This window comes from Canis lupus, chromosome 8 (genome assembly GCF_011100685.1).
Source record: "Canis lupus familiaris isolate Mischka breed German Shepherd chromosome 8, alternate assembly UU_Cfam_GSD_1.0, whole genome shotgun sequence".
NCBI classification, from domain to species: domain Eukaryota; kingdom Metazoa; phylum Chordata; class Mammalia; order Carnivora; family Canidae; genus Canis; species Canis lupus.
The window spans coordinates 19,742,078-19,769,031 of record NC_049229.1 but is presented as its reverse complement, the minus strand read 5'-3'; the positions used below and the strand labels follow the sequence as shown (position 1 = coordinate 19,769,031).

At 32.1% G+C, this 26,954-nt stretch overlaps 1 protein-coding gene across 4 annotated transcripts in view; it reads right to left on the bottom strand.

The window, feature by feature from the left end:
- Positions 1-15,293: 15,293 nt before the first annotated feature.
- The window catches only part of LRFN5 (leucine rich repeat and fibronectin type III domain containing 5), a 236,379-nt gene continuing 224,718 nt past the window's right edge, over positions 15,294-26,954 (bottom strand). For all 4 annotated transcript variants that reach the window (XM_038544585.1, XM_038544587.1, XM_038544586.1 and 1 more), the window contains 2 exons: positions 21,567-21,610; positions 15,294-15,715 (listed from right to left, as the gene is read on the bottom strand). In XM_038544585.1, the coding sequence (XP_038400513.1) occupies positions 15,698-15,715; positions 21,567-21,610 (62 nt within the window). In that variant the 3' untranslated portion in view covers positions 15,294-15,697. The remainder of the gene's footprint in view (positions 15,716-21,566; positions 21,611-26,954) is intronic.

Sequence of the window (26,954 nt, the reverse complement as noted above, 5' to 3'; positions counted from 1 at the left end):
TATTTTAATGGTTAAAAAAACTACTGCAAACAAATGATATTATTCTAAAAAATGATATTATTCTCATATGATTTTGATGGTTTACATTAGAATATTGGAAAAATATTTTTCTGAATATTATTTTATTTATTCATTCAATAAATTTTTGTTGACTTTCTACTTCACGCCATCCACACAATTATATGGATTCTTATTCACATTTAATATAGTAAATCATCTGCACTCTTTTGAAAATGTAGTGATCACAAGCCCTCCAGATGGGAGAAAATACATGCTTTTTTTTAAAGAGAGTAAATTAATTAATTAAGCATTAAGATTTTCCTTTCCTCTTAGCTTTTAACTTAGCAACTTTGAACTTTCAAACACTTTCAGATACCTTTGCAATGTGATTTTCGGTTTGGATTTTTATTTGAAGTTTATTCAGTCTGAAAAATATTCTCTTAGAGGGTCCAGTAAGAGTACTGTACATGGGGGTCTACTTACCTCCATGTATTCTATATGTGGCTAATTAGTAGTTTAATACTTCTAAATTCACATAACAGTAGTTTACCTGAGCTGACTGCTTAATATATGGAGACTAATGAATATGTTCAGCTCAGTTCAGCCTACCACTGAGATCTAATCTATATACAAGTTGCGTTAGAGCTAATTGAAAGCAATTTCTATAATGCCATGGAAGTTTACCTTTTACTGAATTTGCCAGGGATTTTCATATCTCAAAGGCAAAATTCATTCTTGTTGGTACATGCACTATCTCCAATTCCTGAGTGGATTTAGTCTTCAGCAGTGGTGAGAAAAGATGGCTTGATCTCCATTAGATCCATCTCCATTCTTGGAGATAGACAAAACAGTCTCAATCTCAGGTAAAGTGTTATGAAAAACACAGCTTCAATCTGTGCAGTTCCAACTGCATACTTTAAATAGAGTGTGACCATACTTTAAAGAATTTTTTGAGCTGCCACCAAGTATTGGCAAGAACCTTACAGATGTGCCACCTAGTCACATTGGAGGGATTATCCAAAGATGATGAAAAGACATTTAAAATAAACTTGCTTTCTCACCATTCCTATCAAGACCTGTGAGTACCAATGAGAATAAGGCTCACCACACTGTATCAGAAAGTATATAAATATATTATTGTGCCACATGAAGCAAATAAAGTATTAAAAAATTATGGCTGTAAGACTTTAAATATTTGTCCTCTAAAAAATGTTAGCTTCCTCATGCTAAATAAAGTTTTACAGCCAAACTAGGAAAAATAATGCTGTGTCAACTTCTCATTATGAACCTAGGCTTCCATCTTCTATACAATGATACATTCTATTTTTGAAGACAAAGGTTTCAACTGTAATTTAGTACTGAATACATTTATAAGTGATGCTTAAATAATTTAAGCTAAGTGAATTAGACCACACTTTAAACTAAAATCAATTTATATTTGTTGGATGAAATAGCTACCTCTCTAATATACTTGCATCCTGGCTCTAAAACCCAAATACTAGACTATGGTTTTTAAAACTTTATAAATTATTTCTATGGAGCCATTAAAAGGTCATCAGCATGTGCTCTAGTGGTTGCATTCAAGAGCCATAAGTCTTGAGTTATATTCTCACTATGTAAGTGATTTTTTTTAATACTCTGGAAAAAATCAATCAAATAACCAGTAGTTAAATATAATTAATTTTGAATAGATCCTGATGATACTACACTGGGGCTTCTAAATTAGGGGAATTTGATGCAGCCTAACTTTAATCTTCCTTATTCTAGGGCACCAGGCTTTGGCAGGTTAAGAAAGGAAATGTGAGTAAGATTTAACAAAATTAAAAAAAAAAAAAAAGATTTAACAAAATTTGCAAGTAGAAAACATCTATTGTAATTGACTAAGCATGAGAAAAAACTCTAGAAGACACAAAGTTGCATGTAAAGTCCATGGCTATTTCAATTTTAGCATGTTCTCTGCTTATTGTCTCCACATCAAGGTATCCTGTACTATTATTTTGTTCCACTTTGGAAATTAAACCTATTTCTTTGTGTTCTTTCATACCTGATTTAGTCTCTAAACAATTCAAAAAGTGATTATGCTAAATACTCATGCACTGTTGATGGGAGTGCAAACTGGTGCAGCCACCATGGAAAACAGTAGGGAGGTTCCTTGAAAAGTTGAAAATGGAACTAGCTTATGATCCAGCAATTATAGCACTGGGTACCCAAAGAATGAGAAAGTACACTAATTCAAAGGGATACTTGCACTCCTCTGTTTATAGCAGCATTATTTACAATTGTCAAGATATGGAAGCAGCCTAAGTCTCCATGAATTGATGGATGAATAAAGATGTGGTATATATATATATATACACACACCACACACACATACACACACACACACACACACACACACATATATATATACTCAGTCATAAAAAGGAATGAAATCTTGCCATTTGCAACAACGTGGATGGAGCTAGAGAGTATAATGTTAAGCAAAACAAGTCAGAGAAAGACAAATATCATTATTTCACTCAGATGTGGAATTTAAGAAAAACAAACAAGCAAAGGGGAAAAAATGAGAGAGAGAGAGAGAGAAAGAGAGAGAGAGAGAGAGAGAAATCAAGAACAGACTCTTAATTATGAAGAATAAATTGATGGTTCCCAGAGGGGAAGGGATGTGGGGATAGATTGAATGGGTGATGAGGATTAAGATTAAGAGTGCGCTTGTTATTAGCACAGGGGGATGTATGGAAGTTCAAAGTCACTGTGTTGTACACCTGAAACTAATGTAGCACTGTATGTTGACTAACAGAAATTGAAGTAAAAACTTTAAAAAAAAAATAAAAAGAAACAAAAAACTGACTGTCTTATGGAAACTTAAGTGTATGTGTCTCATTTATTGAATGTGTCTTGGGTCTAGGAGAACTTTCCTAAGTTTATTATCATGCTCTTTTTCTTATTCTCTAATTTCCCCATTAAGAACTTTTGACAGTTTTCTACTCCACACCTGCCCTTAGATTCCATATAAGATCAGCAAATTCAGGACACCTGGGTGGTTCCGCGGTTGAGCATCTGCCTTCGGCTCGGCTGTGATCCCGGGGTCCGGGATTGAGTCCCACATCAGGCTTCTTGTGGGGAGCCTGCTTCTCTCTCTGACTGTGTCTCTGCCTCCCTCTGTGTGGCTCTCTTGAATGAATGAATGAATGAATGAATGAATGAATGAATGAATGAAATCTTTAAAAAAAATCAGCAAATCCATCCTATAGACCCAATCTTCTATTATTTTAATTTACCCCCTCTTCCTGTCCATACCTACTTCCTTGGTCTCTATATTTATATATTGTGCTTAACTTCATAGATCCAATTCCCTACCTGTTATCCCCACCTAGGGCTTCTCTTCTAATCCTATAAATAAGAAATTCTACTTTCATTTGCTATTTCTACATGACTTTTGCATATCTTTGTAAATAGTATTTTTTCATATACTATATATAATTTATGTTATCTTTCTCTTATGCATACAGTTTGTTTATTCTTAAATTGAATTATTATTACCAATAGTAAAATAATTTTAAAGACTGTAACAATTACAGAGTTATAGTCAACACCAAGAAAGAATCATGTAGCCAACTAAGAGAAGAAACAATCATGCGACTAGGTCATTGTAAAATATTTTGAGGTAAAAATGTAAGAATTAGTTGGATATGTAAATTATAACTCACAAATGAAGTAAATAGTAAAATTTAAAGATAATTTCATAGACTTTAGGGTAAAAACTTAATATGCTGAATATCACATTAAAATCTATACACTATAGAAAAGAGGCAGAAAATAAGTAAAAACAATGAAAAAACAAAAAATAATGATGGTAGAAATAAAATATTACTTAGAATTTAAATATCCAGAACTCTAGGGAAAGATAAAAATTTATCTTATTTACTTACCTGAAACAACTAGACATTGATTAATTATCCAGTATTTTATCTTGCTTCTAACTTTAAAGACTGTCTAGAGAGAACTCTCTTGTGTAGATTTCCCTGGATACTAATTAAATATATAAATACAATATACTGAGTGATTTAACATCTAGATGTTTCTTTTCAAACACAAGCATCTGGGACAGCTTTTATGGTTGTAAAAATAAAGAGCATTAAATGTTACATAATAAATAGAATTACTATTGATAATAGAGGCATCATATATCTTCACTGATTTGAAAGGAACTGAGAATAATTTGACCACTTTAATGAAGTAAATGTCATTATCGTCATTGAAATATCTTCTGAATTACTAATGTTGATTTGTTCTCTTCCTTTGTGTCAAAGACTCACATTTATCACCATTTTGACCACATTTTGAGAGCTGAGGAAATTTGAAATTCTGAGTGCAATAATGGTGACTAACTTGGTATTTTTTTCCTTTGGAAAATTTTAATGCTACCTACCTCCATATTCCTCTCTTGTGAGCCTATGCTCAAAATAATGCTGGAGGCGTTGCAATGAACATCTTTAGAGATAAAATAATTTATTTTTTTTGCATTTGGATTTTGTTTAGTCTATTAAAATACGACCTTTATATAATTAAAATTGCAACCAATTTTTCAATAATTTACCATGAAAGAGTAAACTGTGGTGTAAGTGATGGGTAGACAATACAAACTATTGATATACTCTTCCCCCTCCCATTTCCTAAAGCAGGAGTAAAATCTCAAAATAGATTTATTTCTGATATAATTCTGATTTCCACTAAGCTTGAGAAATGTTGTAGAGACCAGTGTCATTTAAAAAAATGTTGAAAATACTCTTGAAAATAGGATTTATTTACACTGTGTTATTCATTCTTAAATAAAAGAGAGTAGGCAAAGTAATGGGGCAATTGGACCATAGAACCAGAATTTAGAATGATCAAATTGTACTGTTTCAAATAACCTGCCCAAAGCAAGAATACAGTGTTGGTATTTAGTTATTATGGATTTCATTTATCATATAAACAAGTAAAATAGTTTTTGGATCACAATATCAGAGATCTAAATGATAGATCTATTTGCATCCAAATAAGAATCATTGCAAATTTTTAATTTCCCATATTTAAAAATAAAAATAAACAAAATAAAATTATCATTCTAGTTCTTGACTGCTATTTATTCAAGCATTTGTCAGTGAGTTAATAGAAAAAAACAGCGGAGCACTGAAAGGACACCAGCATAAAAATATTGGCAAAAATTCCTATTCTTGAGGCATTTAACGTAAAAGGATTTTAGATTTATTTACCTTTTACAATGGCAATTTATTTATTTCCTAATTTAATAAGGTGAAACACAAATTAATACTAACAAAAGCAATAAGTAAAAAGCATGATGAAAAAAACCCACAAAACATTGAAATATATAGAAATTATATACAGACAATTTTATCTATTCACAACTGCGAAGGATGCATGGTTTAATTTACTTGACTCAAACCATTTAGTTCAGTCAGGGTAGCCACCATTGAGAAGGGAGCATTAAGCAGTTTTTGAAAGGAGGATCTAGGAAGTAATTTGAGCAAATTAATCATAGAAAGGATAACAGAAATATTGTGTGAAGACTGCAGTGACTTTGGGAGAGAAAATAAGTTTCTTTTCCTAGAGAAGAGCAAGAGAAGGGTAATTTAGCACCCTAGAATGTGAGTTTAAATTTTATTTTATATTGTTTAGTTACATACATATCTTCAGTATCAAAACTAAATTTGTATTGCTACTATTATCAATCAAAATTTTACATGCTAAAATAGTTTCCAGTTACCAATTCCAATGCGGGTAGTTTCCCATACCAACAAGCAATTCTCTGGACACCCACTCTATATCACTACAACTCGACTCAATCTTAAACCAATCTACTTGAAGATAGCATCAGATTTCACGGGTTAAAGGTTCAGTCCTAGAAGACTGCCTCTCCCTGTGGACGTCAGGCACAATCCCTGAATGTCCCCTGTGTTTCTGACCTATAAATTGGAGGTTCCAAAAATTCCCTCAAACTCAAGATGCCAATCCCAAACCCAGGTTATAATCTGTACTTCTGGCCAAATTGCTATAGATCAAAGGTTTCCATCATCTCCTCCTTGGGTTTTATTAATTTGCTAGAGGAGCTCACAGAACTGAGGAAATCATTTTACTCATTAGACTACTGGTTTACAATGAAAGGATAGAACTCAACAACAGCCCGATAGAAGAGATGCGTAGGGCAAGATGGAGAAAGGACAAAGTTTCCATGCCTTTCTCAGCATATCACTCTCCCCCAAATCTTCATGTGTTCATCAACCTAGACATTCTCTGAATCCAATCCTTTTGGGTTTTTTATGAAGGCTTTATCACAGAGGCATGATTGATTAAATCATTGTTCATTGGCAATTGATTAACCTCCAGCCCCACTTCACTGCCCAAAGGTTGGGGAGCAAGGGGTGAGATGGGTAGGTGAGATCAAAAATTCCAACCCTCTATATCACATGGTTTGTTCTCCTAGCAATCAGCCACCTATGTCAGGTATTGAGGGGAAGTCACCTCATTAACATAACAAAAACACCTTGATAACTCTCATCATGTAGGAAATGCCAAAAATTTTAGGAGCTGTGTACCAGAAATAAGACAAAGGACAAATAGATTTTTCTTATTATAGATCACAATATCATGCATGTCTAGAAAGTGGAAAAAAACATTTTATATCACTCTTTTCCATCATTCTCAGTGTTAATCATACTATACTTTGAGATACCAAATTCAGGAACACATAGTCTTTGTAATCATGTATTCCCTTTGTTTTTCACAGTGTGTCTATTACGCTTATAGTGCATACAGTATGTCTTGTTTTACAACTTGCTGTTGCTGCATCTGTCAACTATAAAAATGAACCATCTTAGCCCAGGAACAAATTTTGCTATATTTATTAAATTGATTTGATATAAGCACATAGATGTTCAAAGGTCACTTATTCTCCATCTTGATCACTTAAATAAGCACAAATTCTAACAGAAATGTGTTAAATAAAAGTAAATATGCTTATTTAATAAATAAGTGCAGATTCTATTGGTAATTTTTGTATCTTGTTTCAATTATTCTTTGTTAGGTATTATCCTAATCTCATCACAGACTTTTCCTCAGCCTCATAACTGACTCCAAATTTGCCATTTCTGTAGATAGCTACTATTGGAATATATTATACAGAAAATATAAAGTACTTGACTTTTGTATTCAAAACACTATTTTGAGCATCATAGAAGATTCAAAAATGAATAGGGCATAGTACTTGAACTCAAGAGAATTTCAAGTCTAAAGAGGAAGGTACACATTTCAAGGGGACATTAAGCTCAAGGCTTGGTGAAGGTGGTTTAAGTTGATGTGGCAAACAAAGTACTGAAGGTAGTTTCAAAATAGGATAATAAAATCTTGTGGTTCCATAAGTAGAGTTATGATTTGGGGACATGATTCAATCCTCTTTATTTTAGGGTGATGAATTCTTTAGTTTTTGTTCATCTGGGGAACTTTATCTCTGTTTCTGTTCTGAATGATAGCCTTGCTGGATAGAGTATTCTTGGCTACAGATTTTTCCCATTCAGCACTTTGAATATATAATGCCACTGTCTCCTGACCTGCAAAGCTTCTTTGAGAATAGTTTTACTAATTTTAAGTAGCATCATTGTGATGAACTACTTTTTTATTTTTTTACTTCTCTTTCTCAGGTGGTCATTGGGTTGCTTGTACTGTGCTTCTATACCACTGTGGATCTAAATCTAATGATGTGATTTCTTATGTAAACATATGTGTGCTATGGTCTTACATTTTGTGTTTATCCTCATATCCAATTAATATGTTGCAATCTCAATACTCAAGATAATACTATTAGGAATTGGTGGGCCTTTGGGTAGTTCTTAGATCATGTGGATGGAGACCTCTTGAATTGGATTAGTGCCTTATAAAAGAGGCTCTGGAGATATCTCTAATCCCTTCCACCATGTGGGAGTGGAGTGACAAGGCACCAGCTATGAATCAGGAAGAAGGCCTTCACCTGAATGCAACTGTATTCAAGACTTTGAACAATAAATTTCTGTTATATATAAGCTACCCAGTTTGTGGTATTTTGTTAGAGCAGCTTAAACAGACTAACACAAGATGTCTTCACATTTACCTAACACCTAACTATGAACATTTGTATCATTTGTTTTTTATCCCTAGTGGATAGTATTAGACCAAGGACAAACTAAATGTTTAGCAAACTCTTGTGCAATTGAACAAGTTTGCTAAAGGTGGTTGGAGATTTTGAAATCTTCCCTTTGAAATAAAAGTCTTTCTAGGGATTGGAGATTCCCTATTAACATTGTCTAAGTCACTCCCCTCAGAAATTTTTTCAAATAGTTTCCAATCACATTCAACTAAATTTTCATATCTAAATTGTTAAATATGATAACATATGACTCAAAGGACCAATTTTATTTTCTTAATTCAAGTTGGAAATTTGGGCCCACTTTATTATTTTCTTATTCTAGATATTTGCACATCTCATACTTCCTAGGGGTCATGCAATGATATCTTATGCCCTATCATAATAGGCATTTCTGATTTCCTTTTCCTTATAAAGACACAACAACAAAAAGAAAGCTTAAAACCACTCTTTCAAAAAGACTTCATGAACTTCAATTGATTGGCATTTATACTACAATCATATACTTAGCGTACTTATTGTTGACCTTTATAGGTAGGTATTCACAAGTTATGCTACTAAAGATTGTAAATGATTTATGCACAGAGATAAACTATGCATTCTTTTGGAAAGCGTTATAGTGTTTTTGCCATCTCTTTTAATTTTTATGTCAGTATTCAAATAATAAGGGCAAATAAAATTGTTTAGGACCCACTTTACTAATGTATATATATAGAAAAAAAAACTTTGCTGGTGATTTGATGAGGTAGCATTTGAGAATGCTGCTTTTTGAGAGCAGTTTCCAAGAGGTTGGTAGATGTTATTGACAAAGAGACTAGCATATTGGTTAGTTGATAAGACTCAAGTCTTATCAACTTGAGTATTAAGCCTTAAAACTGAATTTCAATTTGGAGGACAGAGATGAAAGACTAGGGTTAGTATATGATATAAGAAAGAAACCAGTGGTTATAAGCCAGTGAAATAAATGTGATAATGAACCTAGTGAACTCAAAATAAATTCATTCAGTTAATAATTAGGATAATCATATTTGTGACATTGAAAAAATTCTAAAACCAATCATATCATCAAGAGACTATTACAACTTTAACTTATATATACTAGCAAATTGTGGCCCAAAACATATGAAACAATACTGGATAGGACTGAAAAGATAGACAGTACTACAGTAACACTAGGAGACTTCAATAAGCCACTTTCAAAAATGGATAATAGTGACCTTACATAAAGAAAAAGAATTATAGGAGAATATGAAGCACAATTGTACATCAACAAATTAGATAGCTTAGATGAAATTGACAAGCTCCTAGAAACACATAAGTTACCTAGCCTGACTCAAGAGTAAAGAGAAAATCTCAACAGATCCATAAAAATAAAAAAATTAAATCAATAATTCAAAATCTCCCAACAAAGATACTCCAGGACCAGATGGCTTCGCTAGCAAATTCTATCAAACACTGAAAGAATTCACACCAATTCTTCTCAAACTCTTCCAAAAAATAGAAGAGGAGGAAACACTTCCTAACTCATTCTGAAGGGCCAGCATTATCTGATACCAACATCAGATAAAGACTTCACAAAAAAGAATAAAAGTGCACAAAATATCCATTGTGTATAGAGATGCAAAAATCCTTAACAAAATACTAGCAAAACAAATACAATAGCATATTAAAAGGTTTATATACCTTGACCATGTGCAGTTTATCCTAGAGATGTTAGTTATTAAAAATAAGAAAATCAATATAATATATAACATTAACAGAATGAAGTTAATAAAACAAGGCACAAAATAATCTCAATGATACCAAAATCATTTGAAAAAAATTTAACACACTTTTATAATAAAAACACCAGAAACTAGGAATAGAAGGGTAACTCTACACAATAAATTCAGTTTTAAAAAATCCACCACCTACATCATACTCATCTTGAAAGACTGAAAGCTTTCCTTTAAGCTAAAAAATAAGACAAGGATGTCTATTTTCCCCACTGCCCTTCAATATTGTACTGTATTTCTAGCAAGAGCAATTAGACAAGAAAATAAAAAGCACCGAAAATAGGAAAGGAAGAAGTAAATTATCTCTATTCACATATGGTATGATTCTATATGTAGATATCCCTAAAAAGTCATAAGAAAGCTACTAGAGCTAATAAATAAATTCAAACAAGTTTCAGGGTACAAGATTAACACTCAGAAATGATTTGTTTTTTAATACTTGCAATGAAGAATCCACAAAGGAAATTAAGAAAGTAATTCCATTTGTAAGAGCATCAAAGGAATCAAGTACCTAGGAATAAATTTATTTAAGGTGGTGAAAGATTTATGCATTGGACACTACAAAACATTGTTAAAGGAAATTAAAAAAGACATAAACAAAAGAAAAGACATTTCGTGGTCATGGATTGAAAGACTTAATATTGTTATGATCAGTACTACCCAATAGATCTATAGGTTCAATGCAATTCCTATCAAAATTCCAATTGCTGTTTTGCAAAAGTGGAAAAGCCAATCTCACAATTCATTTGGAATTAGAAGGAGCCCAGAGTAGCCAAACCATCTCAAAAAAGAACAAAAAGAACTCATACTTCTGGTTTCAAAACTTACAAAGAAAGCTACAGTGATCAAAACATTGTGGGTACTGACATAAAGATATACATATAGACCAATAGAATAGAAATAAACACATCTTTTTTCAATTGATTATTGACAAGGTTGTCAAATCCATTCAACAGGGAAAAAATAGTTTTTCTATAGATGGTGCGGGGACAAATGGATTTCTACATCTGTAGGAATAAAGTTGCAGTTTTACCTCAAAAAACATACAAAAATTTACTCAAAATGGATGAATACCCTAAATGTAAGAGGTAAAGCCATAAAGCTCTTAGGGAAATACATAGAGATAAATTTTGGTGACCTTGGATTGGGCAACGAATTCTTAGATAGGACACTAAAAGCACACACATAGAAAAATACATAATAGGACTTCATAAATATTAAATATTTTTGTTCATCAAAGGATATAAGATCAAGAAACTGGAAAGACCTACAGAATGGAAGACATTAATAACAATATTGTATATCTGAGAAGGGTTTAATATCCAGAGATATTAAGAATGTCTTCAACTCAATATCAACAGGCAATCCAGTTTAAAAATGTGCAAAGAAGGGGGGCCTGGGTGGCTCAATCAGTTAATCATCTGACTCTTTATTTCAGTTCAGGTCACAAATCAGGGTACTGGAATCAAGTTCACAATGGGCTCCATACTCAGCAGGAAGTCCACTTAAGGATTCTTTCTCTTTCTCTCCCTCTGCCCCTCCCTCTACTCTCTCTCTAAGGGAAAAAAAAAAAAAAAAAGGACAAAAAACTTGAGTTGATATTTCTCCAAAGAGGATATGCAAAAGGCTGATAAGCACATGAAAAGCTCTAGGGAAATGTAAATCAATATCAATGAGATAATCCACTCCTACTAAAATGACTCTTAAAAATTTGAGAATTATAAATATGGAGAAATTGGGACCCTTGCACACTTGTGCATTACTGGAATAAATGTAAACTGTCATGGCCACAATAGAAAATAGTCTGCAGTTCTTCAAAAGATTCAACATAAAATTACCCTATGACCCGCCTAGCAATTCCACTCCTAAGAATATAGTTTAAAGAATTGAAAACTGGGAACACCTGAGGGGCTTAGTGGTTGAGCAACTGCCTTTGGCTCAAGGCATGATTCCATGGTCCCAAGGATCGAGTTCCACATCAGGCTCCCTCCATGGAGCCTGCTTCTCCTTCTGCCTCTGTCTCTGCCTCTCTCTCTCTCTCTCTCTCTCTCTGTGTGTGTCTCTCATGAATAAGTAATAAAATCTTAAAAAAAAAGAAAAGAATTGAAGACTGAAACTCAAATATTTACTTAAATACAATGTTCATTGTCGCAGTAATCACAGTGCCCAAAAGGTGGAAACAACACAAGTGTCTATCAAAAAATGAATTGATAAACAAAATGTGCTACATAAATTCCTGGAATATTATTCAGCCATAAAAATTTCTGATATACGCTTCAACATTGATAAACCTTGGAAACATGACAGTAAATGGAATAAGTCAGACACAAAAGGACAAATATTGTATGATCCCACTGGTATGAAATATCTAGAAAAAGCAAATTCATAGAGAAAGTTGATTATAGTTTACCAGGGACTGAGAGAAAGGAAATGGGTATTATTGCTTAATAGCTACAGATCCTGTATATGGGTAATAAGAATGTTTTTTAAATAGTGGGGATGATTACACGTAATTAATGTCATTGAATTCTACACTTAAAATGGTTAAAACGTCAAATTTCATGTCATATATATTTTCCACAATTAAAAAATGCTTTTATAAAAAATCTAACATGGTTAGTTTCCTTATATATTATATTTGTATGTTAAATAAAACAATCATGTGCTAGGGCCTTTTACTTTGGTTGTACATACTACATTCTGCATCACTTGCATTTTTAAGTAATTAAAAATTATGTACATATGCCTTGATAGACACATGTACACACACACGCACACACACTATTCATAAACAGATCTATGAGATGTCAGTATAAGTACATTTTGGAAATAAAAAAGGAATAAGTTTTAATGTATGGAAAGCAGAATAAAAGTAGAAATAATCTGAATATATTTTGGACAAAACCAAGAATTTGTTAGAAAATATTCTATAAATATGAAATGGGGAATTATACAATTGAGCAAAAAACAAAAACTTGTAATACTAATCTTAGAGCTATTAAATTATAAAGAGGAAAATTTAAATTATTTGAGTTTTCCTTTTCATGTGTAAGTTACTCTTTTCAAAACCAACAATAGTGCTTTATTACTAATCTTATGTTCTACAGATCATGGGTTTCAAAAATCATGACTGTAGATTTTCAAAATATAAACTACCGTTTTTAAGCCATTTTCATGTCTCACAAACTATCTGTGCTGCATTCAAACCTCTTTTGATTTTCTTGTGTGTTTGATGTAATTTATATCCTGTATAATTTACATCACAAGTTGAACTGTAAATATTCATACTTATTACAATACATATTTTTAGCAGCTGGGTTACTTCTGATATTACTCAAGATAGTAGAATAACCGGAAAATGGAAGTGGTTTCCAGTTCATATTAATAACTTTATATTTGAGACATTTTACATCCATTAAATCACTGTACTGTGACAACATAAGCTCAGCTCAAGAAATCATTCTTATCTTCAAAATATTTCATTGCTTTTTTTGCAAAACATATTTTATGATAAGCATTCCTATTTAGTTATAGGCACACACTTGTGTTCTTTCAATCTCATAGTATAAGAAATACAGATATTTATCTGTTCATAAACAACTGAGTAGTGCACACTTACAGAATCAGAGACTGCGCCTCAGTCTTCCTGATGAACAACATTTCAACAAGAGAAACTATGTACAATGTGAGTGCCTGATTAATGTTGTTTGAATGTGTGTATAAGGGGAAGTTTTAGATTTAGGGGATGCACAGTGAAGATTTGAATGATTAGGAGTGAAGATTTGAAATGATTAGGTGTAATCTTAATTCTAACACACTAGAATTACATGAAAAATTATGCTCCTTGTAACACAATAGTGTGAACATCCTAAAGAGGTGAAGATGTCAGGCCACATTATCATCAAGAAAAATTTCAAAACAGAAAAGAATCAGGCCCAAGGGAGTGGAAGAAATAAAACAGGAGAATGTTCTTAATGAAAAGTTAGCAGGTTTTCCCAAGACCTTAAAAAGTTACACTCTGCACTGAGATCCAGGAAAGTCGTTTGTGCTCCTGACACTTTATATTTGAGGAGAAAAGTTGTATACAACAAGAATAGATCTGCAGATGCACTGCTTAAGTTGTATCTTTGTCACCATAAACATTTATCCATGCATATATACATGTACACACACACACACACACACACACACACACACACACACACAGATTGCTCTAGGACATTAGAGTTGTCAGGAAACAGAGAATGAAGCCATTTGCTCATAGTCACAAATTAACTACATTTCAACTCAAAATTGTTTCTTCTGTTTCAAGCATGCATTGTGTGATTGTGTGTCTGGAAGTTGAGTGTGTGTGTGTGTGATACTCTTTAAATTGTTGTTTAGTTAGGCTCTGAGCAGATTCCAAGTGCCATCTAAAGGCTTAACATTCTATAAACTCTCTTTAGGATGGTTGGATATTTATAATAGTCTAAAAGACATGGAATGGCTAACATATAAGCTGAATTTCTTAAAAGACAGTTTCCTAGCTTTAAAAAAAATTAAACTACATACTGCTTTTAACGATCTAACAGAATTGTAAAGGAACAGAAATAAAATCTCTAATGTTTTACAGAATCTGAATTCAATTGCCAATGGCAATGCTGATACTATTTTTAACTTAAACTTATTGTTTACACCAAGTACAGAGGTAAGTTTACATACATTTTCAAATTGTATAATATTTCTCCTGTGAAAATATGGAAGAGTGGGTAACTGGCCAAATATGTTCAGATCTAGAACTCAGGCCTGCTTGTTACCAGGGCCAGCCTTAAATGTGAAGCTTGGATACTGTCTAACTATGGTTGTATTAACATTTATTAGCCACAAAAGATTTCTTACTCCTATTTATGCTGGTATTAAATCAGATGTCTGTTCTTCCTTATTTATCCTGGAATTGTGCAAAATTAGTAAAATGGGCACTTACAATAAAATAGAAGGCCTAAAATTATTAAAACCTCTTCATTCTGGCTCTCCAGAAAAGCAATGGATTTGGACTAATTACCATATATACCTACTTTGATGCTTTCTGAAGTTCTGAAGTGATGAGATCCCTCATCACTTTCTGTCTTACACTGAGCCACAAAATTGCTATAAAGCTTTTAAAATAGCTGCACTGCTGTCCCACAGATGTGGGTGCACTTCGGTAATGGCAGAAATAGTTCCAGCATTATAAAGCAAAGTTGATTCTTTAAGGTTTTGCATTACATAAATGTAAAATAGTATTATTAGTTCTTATAGTCATTATTTCACCATTCATACTTGAAGTAATTGATATTTCCACAAATCAGGCACTGTACAAATTCTGTCATAGTAAAACATTTATTTGTTAAAGTGATATAGATTATTCAAGATTCTACAGTCTTAAATCATGGATGGCAATGTAACATGGATTGATACAGAACTCGATGCCAATGTCGGCTTTTCTGTTTCCTTCTTTAAAAACAAACAAACAAACAAACAAAAAAAACCAAAAAACTTGTAGGCCAGACGGAAAAAAAAATTTTGGCTTTAAAAGGAGATGAACCATGGTCTGGTCTGAAAGAGCCAGTTCCACCAGCATCAGAGACTTCTGCTTCAGCTCCAGTGGACAATTTCTTCTAGGACACCAGTTCAACAATTAGCCTTTGTGAATTGAAACATTTTTTAAATTTTATCCAGTAAAAATATCAGTGGCAACTTTTTTCAGGAGAGAAAGTAGTGCTCTTCAGATTAACTCCAGCCTCTGAAATGGAAGGAAAAAAAAAAAAAAAAGAAAGAAAGAAAGAAAGAAAGAAAGAAAGAAAGAAAGAAAAAGAAAAAGAAAAAGAAAAAAAGAAACAAAGAGAAAATACATAGGCAATAAGATCATTGTGCTAGTAATTTAGAGTCACTGAACTATAAGCACCCAGGCAGAGGTTTATTGCTATAAAATACAAAATACACACCTAAAAACTATCTAGACATGCACATAGGCTTTTAAAATATTGCTTAGTAATTTCAAATTGTGAATGTATGAAAGGATTTCATTTTAAAAAGGAATCTAAGTGCATTAAGCCTAAATAGTTATGTGCGTCAAAGCCAAATTGTGGAATGGCATTTTCCCTTGCTTTGTTTTTCACATTTATATTCTCAAGTTAAGAAAAAAGTAATGATTTTATTCATTAATGCATGCCATTTAAATTTTAACAAATAATCATAGTGGTTTTTAAAACTTTGAACATATTAGACTAAATTTGCTCATCATATCTAAAATCTAAGTGATCTCTAACTTCTAAATATAGTCTGTTGGGAATTCGGTATCATAATGAAATTTTTAAAAATTAATTATACATTAAACATCAGGAAGACTATTATTCCTCTTCATAAATTAGCTCCTCACCCACAGAACAAATAAATGTGTAAACCGACAATAACTCACAAGAAAGGTATTCCATAGTTAATGTGATTTTGAATTAAATGATATAAAAACCATTTAAAATTTTTAAATATCAAACTGTAAAAATACTCTTCTTCTAATGTGGATTCTCAGCATCATAGACTTAAGATATGTCTATAAATTCTATCTTGAATAGAGATGAAAAATAATTTTTGACAAATATATGATTTCATAAATTTGAAGAAATCATTTTTGTCTCTTCCCATTAAAAAGGAACTGTATTTACGAGTTGGCTGGCACAGTAAGTAGACTGTGTGACACTTGATCTCAGATTCTGGGTTTGAGCCCCACATTGGGTGTAGAGGTTACCTAAAAATAAAATATTTTAAAAAGCTGAGGGGGAATATTTCATCTGAATAGTTGAAGTTATTTTTGGTACAAACAATAGTTTTTAAAAATTATTGAACAAAAGGTTTATACAATGTTTGAAAACTGTTAATAGATAATAGATGTGTAACCTATTTATAAAAAAATAATTACCTTGGAAATGACTGAACTACAGATCTCACTATCATTCTTTACCTGGAGTGTTCTAAGAAAAAGTCACAAAATCATCTTAAATGACAATGAGGTATATCTAAATTCCTATCTACTGGGTTCAAAGCATAGCTGATCTTGGTGAAATTGGATTATAATGGTTTATTTCTGTTTGCATTTCCAATAATATGTTCCTTTTGATAAAAAAAAAAAAGATAGTGTATTACACCAAACTTCAAGTTTCAGGAAACAATAATATATTGAAAAGATTAAATACACATAGAAGAAAAATATAGTGGACAGTATAACTAGTTTGATTTTAGAAATAATAAAATTTTCCTGAATAAAAAGCTATTTTAATATCGTTAACGAGGGGCACCTAGGTGGCTCAGTCAGCTGAGCATCTGCCTTCAGCTCAGGTCGGGCTCCCTCCTCAGCAGGAATCTGTTCCCTTTGCCCCTCTCTCTCTGCTCATGCTTTTTCTAGCTCTCTCATAAATTAAAAAAAAAAAAATCAAGTTAATGATTGCATAAGCTTACATATTTTAAAGAGTTTTTGATTCATTTCCACATTACATAAAAAATCATTAACAAACTATGGGATTATGGCTTTTTTTTTGTATGGCTTTTATAAAAGCTGCTAATTTCAAAGATTAGACAATTAGCAATCAGCTTTAGAAATTACGGTTTGAATTTGCCTGCCCTGAAGATACTATTATTGAAACGATGACGTAATATGAAGCTGAATAAAAACTTAGAATGTAGGATACTGAAAATAACAAATTTACTTTACTTATCAAAGGACAAACTCTTACAATGATTCCATAAAGATCTAAATATGAACACAAAATTATAAGAGCATCACAAAGGAAAAAAAAGACTATAATAATTATGCTAAAATGTTTCAAGAACTAAAAATAATGAATTTGAGATAGGCTCAGGATGTTTTGATAATGGTCCTTACTTAAAAGTGAAAGGGTATCATGCAAAATACTGTGGGCAGACAGTCTTATTAACAGTACTACAAAGAAAAGAGGAAATTAAAACTACCCCAATATTAAAAGAAGAAAAAATGTCCCGATGTTGAATGGATTGTGGGAAAATGTTAGTGCCCTACTCTGAATGCAATTAAGAACTATGAATGTTTTTTATCTTGTATAATTAGGATATCTAAAAAAGAAGAAAATGATTCTGAAAGTCATTGCTGATACTAGGATGCTAGTTTTTTAATTTACTGTGATGGTCAAATAAATGTCAAAAATGAGCTTTAGTTATTATAAAAAGAGTTAAAAGTTTTCTACATATGTGCATATGTGCCTATTCTATCACTCTTAGTTTTAACAATTTCACTTGAAGGGAATATCATAGAAAAAAAAAACCACTAAAGCTCTAGAACCAAATATTTTATGGTCATTTTTACTAGGAAATAATGTAAGAAAGATAATATTAGAAAGACACATTTGCTTTACTGTTTAGCTCTTATTTCATGTTTTTTTCCTAACCCTGTGTTAAATGCTGTTTCTTTCTAATCAGCTTACTTTTATTCATTTATACCTTAATTGTTTCTCTAAAAGAAGTTCTCTTTTTATGGTTATTGCACCTGTAGCAGAGATTTTATGACGAAGTTTAAATTTGTTAAATACCTTAATTGATACTAAACAGATATAATCGGAAGTCAGTTTATTAGAGTCAGGAAGCTACTATCTTAAAGGCTAGTGCAAGCAATTGCAGAATAAGGGATATTTCTTGAGCATACTTACGCACACACAGTACACATATTTTGTTGGTCTGAATATAAAAAATACTTTTTAAGAAACTTTACTTGAGGCATTTTTGGTATAAATGCAACTAGTCAGGGGCAGCTAGGTGGCTCTGTTGGTTAAGTGTCGAACTCTTAATTTTGGTTTAGATCATATTCTTAGGGTTGTGAGATTGAGGTCCTGTCAGGCTCTGTGCTCATCGTGGAGTCTGCTTAAGATTCTCTCCCTGTTCCTTTGCCCTTCTCTAATAAATAAAAAAATTCAACTAGTCAATTGTTCGTATTTTAACTTGTAAACATGGCATGTCAATTATTTTACCGGGTTTATTTTAAGTATAACAATCTTTTTGAACTTAAGATTTGCACTTATTTGTAAGTGCCCGTTTACATGTAATTACCACCAGTTTTATCAATGATTCCTCTTCTCTTTGCTCTGAATTCATCTGAGATTAGGATTTTATAATTTTATTATAAAAGGATCATATATGATATATTAAATATTTTAAGTTCACTCTATTCACATTTACAAAAGATCTTAAGGAAAAAATTGCCATATGGCATATTCTAGCTAATGGAAAATAAATAAATGTATTAATTCTTCATCCTTAGGAAAAAAATAATCTTAGTAGATACATCAGTATGAGGAACACCTACGCCACTGATCGAAGGAAACCCTCTGTCTTCTGTGTATCTTCCTATTAGAGTTTGATGTTATATTAAGGACTATGGCACAATTAATTTAATAATGTTGCCATGGAAACATTTTTTATATTAAAAACAAAAATGTGTCGTAAGGTGTTCTGTGTTTTCTGCTTACTTTTTAAAAATTGTTTTATTTATTTATTTATTTATTTATTTATTTATTTATTTATTTATTTAAGAGAGAGAGAGAGAGAGCAGGGGAAGGGCCAGAGAGGAATGGAGAGGGACAGGCAAATTCCCTGTAAGGTGGGGCTCCATCCAAAGACCCTGAGATCATGACCAGAGCCAAAACCAGGAGTAGGATGCTTAACTGACTGAGCCACCCCAGTGCCACGATTTTTTCCTTACTTTTACTGTATGTATGCATAGGTAGCATTTTAATTTCAATTTAATGCAATGGGCAGTGTTCAAAATTTTGGAAAATATGTTTTGCCTTTGGGTAATAAACAACATTTGTTACCATCGTGCAGGAAATATAAACTTAAAATAAGGGGCGCCTGGGTGGCTCAATCCGTGGAGCGTCTGCCTTCGGCTCAGGTCAGGATCCTGGGCTCCTGGGATCAAGCCCCACATAGGAACTGAGCAGGGAGCCTGCTTCTCCCTCTCCCTCTGCATCCCACTCCTCCTGCTTGTGCTCGCTCTCTGTCAAATAAATAAATATAATCTTTAAAAAAGTAAACTTAGGATAAAAAATGTATATTCCTTCTTCCTCCTAAAATAGAGCCAGGAATTTGTGAGCACAAGAAATCTCTGCCAGCTCTTCCTCACTCCATTCTCTCGCAGGCAAAGTACTAGGACCGTGGGAGAGGCCACAAGACTAGGGGGCTTCCTCTCTTGGAAGGGGCTTCACTGGTTGCATTGACAGCTGTGGAAATGACAGGCCTATGAAGGCAGAAATCATTTACCAAGCACCAATAGTAGCTACACTGAAGTCTCAGGATACTTTAATTAATAATTGAAAAATGCCTTAGATTGACTCTCCTGCTTCTAATTCTTGATAAAACATTTAGCACCGTTCTGAACTGTGCTTCTTATAGATTAACCATTTACTTTCTAATGCCTTTCTAAAGCTACTCACTTTCAGAAGAACTAGAGGCCCAGAGTTACACGATAAATGAACTTTTAGAAATTAGAGAGAGAGGGAGAGAGGAAAGAAGGCAGAAGGAGAGAGAAGGAAACAGAGAGAGAGAAGTTCAGAGTGAGAAAAGGAATCACTGGGTGGTGATGAAACAATGCAGCCTCATGCAGGTCAGTTCTGCACACAAAACAGAACACAAAGTATGTGCCAGACACTGGGCTATTGATTGTTTCTAGTGAGCCATCTGTTCATTTTTTTGCAACGTGGGATTGAGATCCTGAAGTCAAAGATATGATGCATGAAAAACTCTAGGTTTAATTTGGGAGTGGAATTCATTAGGGGAAACCCTGAATGATTGTTCAAGTTATTATCTTTTAAATACAAAATGTTAAAAAAAAAGAGACCTTATTTTTACCATTAAAAAATAAATCAGTGGCCTTTTTTAGAACTTTTAAAAGCAGAATATTTTTCTGTGCCAAACCTTAAGCAAATGGCTGATGCTTCCAGCTGTTTGAACAGATTGCTAAAGTGCTATTCTGCTCTGGAAACACACTTTCTGATCCAATTAAAATGCAGGAATCAAATACTCATTTGAAACTTCCAGAAAGGAAAAAAAAAAAAAAAAGAGTAATCAGTTGCTGACAAAAGGAATAACATGAATATTTCATGTGTAGTCTTTTGCTTCATTTTATAATGGCTTCATTCATTTTGGATAACACTGAAACACTTCTGTTCCTTTACTTCCAGGGAGGTATAATGTATCATTTCAGCTCCTATTAGGATGTGGAGGTCAAGGATAGGAGTGAATACATTATTAACAAGCTACTGTCTTCACGTTGGGAAATACTTGGAAAAATGCACATTATATTGTGCATGGGTATGAGTGACTCCAAAGTCACATTAGTATTCCCCTTATTCTTATAGTATGAGCCAGAAATGTTCAGTTAACCAGAAACATGTCTAAATTTAGTAACTGGAATGTCATTTAACTAAACTGAACTACAGTTTGTATCCCTGAGCACTGAATAAGCTTTAATAGAAAATTTTGGCAAGTTACAGAAGCTTGCAAAAAATCTAAAAATTTATTATAAAAAATATAGCCACTTAAGTGCTGAATTATGAGACGGGTAACAAAAATCTCACCTGTGTTTCCTGGACAATCTGGTCAACATTAGTCAGCAAAGCATCTGGGAATAAAATTCTCAGTGTCACAAACAAATACACAAATTCCATTTTTAAAAGAAACAGACCCTAAAACACTTCTCAGTGAAATCTTGATAAGATTTCTCTTAACAAAGAATTATCTAGACTTTTTTTTTTTTAACTTACCTGTTCTTGGGCTAATTGCAATTGACTTTCGTAAATATTTTGTAGTTGTCTATGGCTACTTCCTGATATATGATATTATAACGGTATAAAATCTTAGTTGCTAAAAGAGTAATAATTATTATTGAATGCACTTTTCCTGAAAGAGTTCGAGAAGAGAATCAGGCTTCTACTCATTTCCCCCAATTGACTATCAATGTTAATATTTCAACTACAGAGTTGTATATGATTAACATGGAACCATGGACAAGAGAATCCAAAATAGGAAATAGCTTCACCATGTTCAACAGGCAGAGTATTCAATCATCATTTACAACGATCATTATTCAATAGCCCTCCAAATAACAGCATGTTTTATGAAGTACCCATTTATCCTCATTAAAACACTATTGTTCTATATGCAACCATTTTGCCTTTAAATGTCCTTATGTATGTTCCAGTGGGCTATAAATGTTTAAAACCATTATATAACCCTGCATAGCACACATTCTATTTCTTTCTGATACATCCTCTTAAGCAAATACTCCTAGTCCTTCAGAAGTGACACGATAAGAAAAAAAATAGAAAAAAGTTATTCTCTGGTTTGCAGGTAAGTGTGATGAGAAAAGTACAAAATACTTTTTTATAGAACCTCCTGCATAAATATTCATAAAAATTTGTAATGGCCTCTGGAGATCAGGTTTTACATGAAAGCAATAATAATACATGTTCATATTATACAGAAAAAATGTTTAGGAAATTACATTATGGTAGAGCCAACATAGTATATTTCATAAGCCCTTCATATTATTTCAATAATTTATTGGACATACTCTGAGCAGAATCTCAATATCTATCTAGTTCATGTTTCAACCAAGATCAAATGTATATCCACTTCCAAACACAAAATGAAAAGGACTTCATGACTTTCCCTGAATGTATTTGAAAAAAATAATTTTTAGTTTTTAAAATTCATGAACATAACAGTCATCTATTTGAAAAGGGTGTATGAAATTAGACAAGTTGTAGAGATCACTATCATTAGGAAGTTCAGAAAAATAAATTTCTACTGGAGAGTTAATATCCCACTGTAATCTTACAAATAAGAGGTATAGTTTGTACAGTTGTTCTGGGAGAAGTTCCCTAGTAACCAGCCCATTTAAATATGATTTTGTTACATTAATTACAATCTATGTTGCAGGATACCAAATTCTAATTTTAACTGATTAATTTGATAAGCATACATATTAGTATATCTATATATTACATATATGGGTACATAAGAATATACTGTGTATGTATTTTATCAATGGTAACTTTAGATCCTGAATTTCAGCTTTGAGAAATAGCTGACAAAATCAGAAGACAGTGATACACTATTTGTTACATTGACTACTTGTAATATTTGATAAAATTGCAAATGCGTTGACATTATTTAACATGGTGATTTCATACTTAAATAGAGTCCTAGGTAAAAACTGCTACTTTCTGTGCCCCACACTTCAACAATATCACATTTTTTGGATGACTCTGATCACAGAAATACTTTTACCATTCTTTCTATATTAAGTGATCTTCTGTATTACTACAAGAATTATTGTTTTTGTTGTGGAAACCAAACAATCTCCTCCCCCAAACTTGACAAAACTAAGTGTATTTGTTTATAGCATGCATTTATCTAGCATGGGAAGAAAGGAACTGAACAATCTGGAAAGACAGAGCTCTGAAACTATTACAAAATTACAATTATTCCTTCTGGTTATTTTTCTCTTTTCTCTATGAAACTTTAAAACAAGGTATTTCTTATCCATACATTTCACCCCCAAAACACTTTACTCACAAACATTATAAGCTAAATAATGACTATATAATGATGATAATGATGATGATGATGATGATAATTATCATCATAACTGAGGAGGATAAGAGAAATCTCCATTTCCCATCCAGCCCACCTCTGTACTGAAGTCTTTTCTCCAAACACCACCAACACTCAGACAGAAGCATCCACATTCAGTGTTAAGGAAGAAGACTGGATGCTTCCTGAAACACAAGCATTGACTGAGCAAGGAAAAGAGAATAAACAGTCTTCATTCTATCTAGTATAAATGAACACTGCTTTCTTAGCATCATAAAATAGAAGTGGAATTTTGTCATACCAATAAGAAAATGCATTCAAATCTGCAGTCCTTGAAAAAAAAATGCATTTACCTTTGCAATTCTATGTACAACAAGATACTCTATGTTTTCAGCATTTTTTTAACCATTGACATTTAAAGATTGTTGTTAAGTTCTTATTGTGAATAACAGGAAAATAGGAAAATTTCAGAACTAAGACACAATTGTTGTGGATCTTGTGATAATTGCTCTAGTTTGTTACCTTTAAGAATGAAGTATTTAGTTATTTAGTTTCCATTCAATAATACAAGCAAATAAAAGAGTTAAAATTTAGTTTGGAAGTAAGTACTTTCTGAGTGCTTTAAAGTGAAGTAGAAAATACTTCTCAAGGAAAGATAAAAAGAGATCCCTGTAGATAAATGGAACACATTTAATTTTCTTTTAATTTCTCAAATTCTTATGGAAAAGTATGAATCACTCAGATAATAGACTTGTTATGTCTATAAATGGTTTATAATAGTTCTATAACCTATATTCTAAAACATTTTTAGTAAAATATATCTATAGAACAGCTAAAATCAACAGTCTGAAAGCTTAAAATAGCTTACCCCAACCTAACTACATTTAATGGTTTTTTAAAAAATTTAGGAAATAAATTAGCCACAGTGAGGGTGTTATGTATTTAATTTAAATTATTTACTTAATGTGACTCTGCTTCATTCTATTTGTAGAGTAAAAATAAATAGTATTTATCAAACCAAACTTTGTTTCCTCTTAGGATTCTAAGGCAGCTTTGGATGCTTCATTATCCCTTTATGATATTCAGATACTACATACATTAAATAAAAACTATTATTACTTTAATAATAGTTGGAACATTTTCGAATCAGGGGACAATTATCCAAAAGCAACAAAAAGTAACACAGGAAGACATATAATTAAAAAAATGTTTGGAGCAAATATCTGTAAATATATTATTTGTTAGTTGTCCTATTTAATAATTGAAACCATAGTGTAGAATGACTAAAAATAAAGGAAAAAGTAATTTAAGACATGGAAGCAAAAAACTACATATATATATATATATATATATATATATATATATATATGACCTATACATAATCAGCAACTGCAAACCATATACTTTGGATCACATGTACATAGCTGGTTAAATGAGAAATGCAAGAAAAAACAGAAAGAAAAACAATAAGAGAATTTCTTGCTGATATAATAAAACAGCTGGATCACAAATCAACTTCATATAATCAAAAGACTTATTACTGTACCTTCCTCCCTGGCCCCATTCATTTATTTATTTATCAATCCATTCATTCATTGATTTGAGTAATTGCTGTGTTTCAGATTTTATGTTTTAGGTTTTATGTTTTATACCGGGTATCTGTAATAACCCTCAGCTTCCCCACAGATTTACTTTTCAGTCACTTCACATTGAAACTGCCCTGAGCAAAAAGTTTCTCATATAGTTGTTTTTTTTTTTTTTTTAGTTTCTCATATAGTTGTAAACAAAAACAAAAACATTTGATCCTCTCTATAGGACAATCTTTTGTTGATCTCTCTAAATATAAACTTTTTAAAGACAGAAACATAAGCCTTATCACTTCTAAAAACAAGTGTTCATGCATTTGGTTAATATACCCTGAAAACAGCCTTATAAAACTAATACAAATGTAAATGGGTTTAATGACTTTAGTCAAACAGAATAAATTACAATTATTAGATATTATAGAGTTCTAAATGTTTATAAAAATAAAAGATATTCAATTAAAATTTCATTTGAAACAAGCAGAAAATTGATTTTTAAAAATACAGGCACGTGGAAAACATTAAATAAGCTGATCAGTGCAGCTTGGTGCAGATGTGCTAAATTTGTCCTTTATGCATGATTTCAGAGCCCCCTTGACCACAATCTTCATAAGGCCAGAGGTTTTTTCTCTGGGGATTCATCTATTTAAATCTCAAAAGCAGTGATACGTTTGGGACTTTTTAATACTATATAGGTAAAAACTAGGAAAGGGAAAAGCAACATGCTTTTGCCAATCAACACCTTTTGAAGAATTAAGTAATTGATGTTAACTAGAAATGTTTAATCAGGACTAGAGCATTATCACAGAAAATGTTGAAGATACACTTTACTCTGTATAATGCGTTTGATTTAACAAAACATGACCACACGTGTAATTGCATTTATTCCTCAAGAGAACTATACATTTGACCTGTGAAAAGTAAACTTCAGAAAAGGAACCAGGGCAGAGAAGGCATTTATGAATCTAAGATAACATTAGCCCATTAGATCATTTGTTTCAAGATTGGCATGGAAAATAATCTTTAACTGCTTTAATTTTACCTGCTTCTGAATGTCATCATAAAAGTGTATATAAGATGTGTCTCTGTAAAGTTAAAATTAACTGAAATGTTTATATATGCCTCTAGTAGAAAAAAATTAAACTAATGACTACCATTCCTTATCTGTGTTTTAATGATATTTCAAGTGATCTTTAAGATAATAATAAACTTACTGTGTGTTTAACTTACTCCCATGTGTCACTTTGGCAGCATATATACTAAAACTTACTCCCATGGAGTATGTTATATATATAAAGTACATACCTTATTGTATTATGGCTAAATTTTTTGTGTGTACAAGACTCTCACTGGAAGCTTATTTTCAACGTCCCTCCCCAAACACCAAAGAATGCCCTAATGTTAACCCCCATTTACCAGTCTTTAATAAAACACCATCAAGTTGCCATATAAGATTTTCAATAAGTAGATAGGAACATTTATCTATATACCTTGATTTCAGTGGATGTCCAAGAATGCCATATATCAAAGAGCAATATTATTGTCTGACTAAATTTAAAAAAATAATAGATTATCACTAAGCTGAATAATTTCTAATTAAATTTATCACAGGTTTTGGTTAAAATAAACGCATTCAGTCTAACAAAGAAACATTCCAACTGAGAATTATGGAAAGGAAAGAAGGGAAAAATGAAATCACTACCTGGTTAATGAGCGATGACTTTATATTGCTTATAAACGTAGTAAGAATCCCACTAGAAGTAATCTTTTCATTTTACTTAGTGA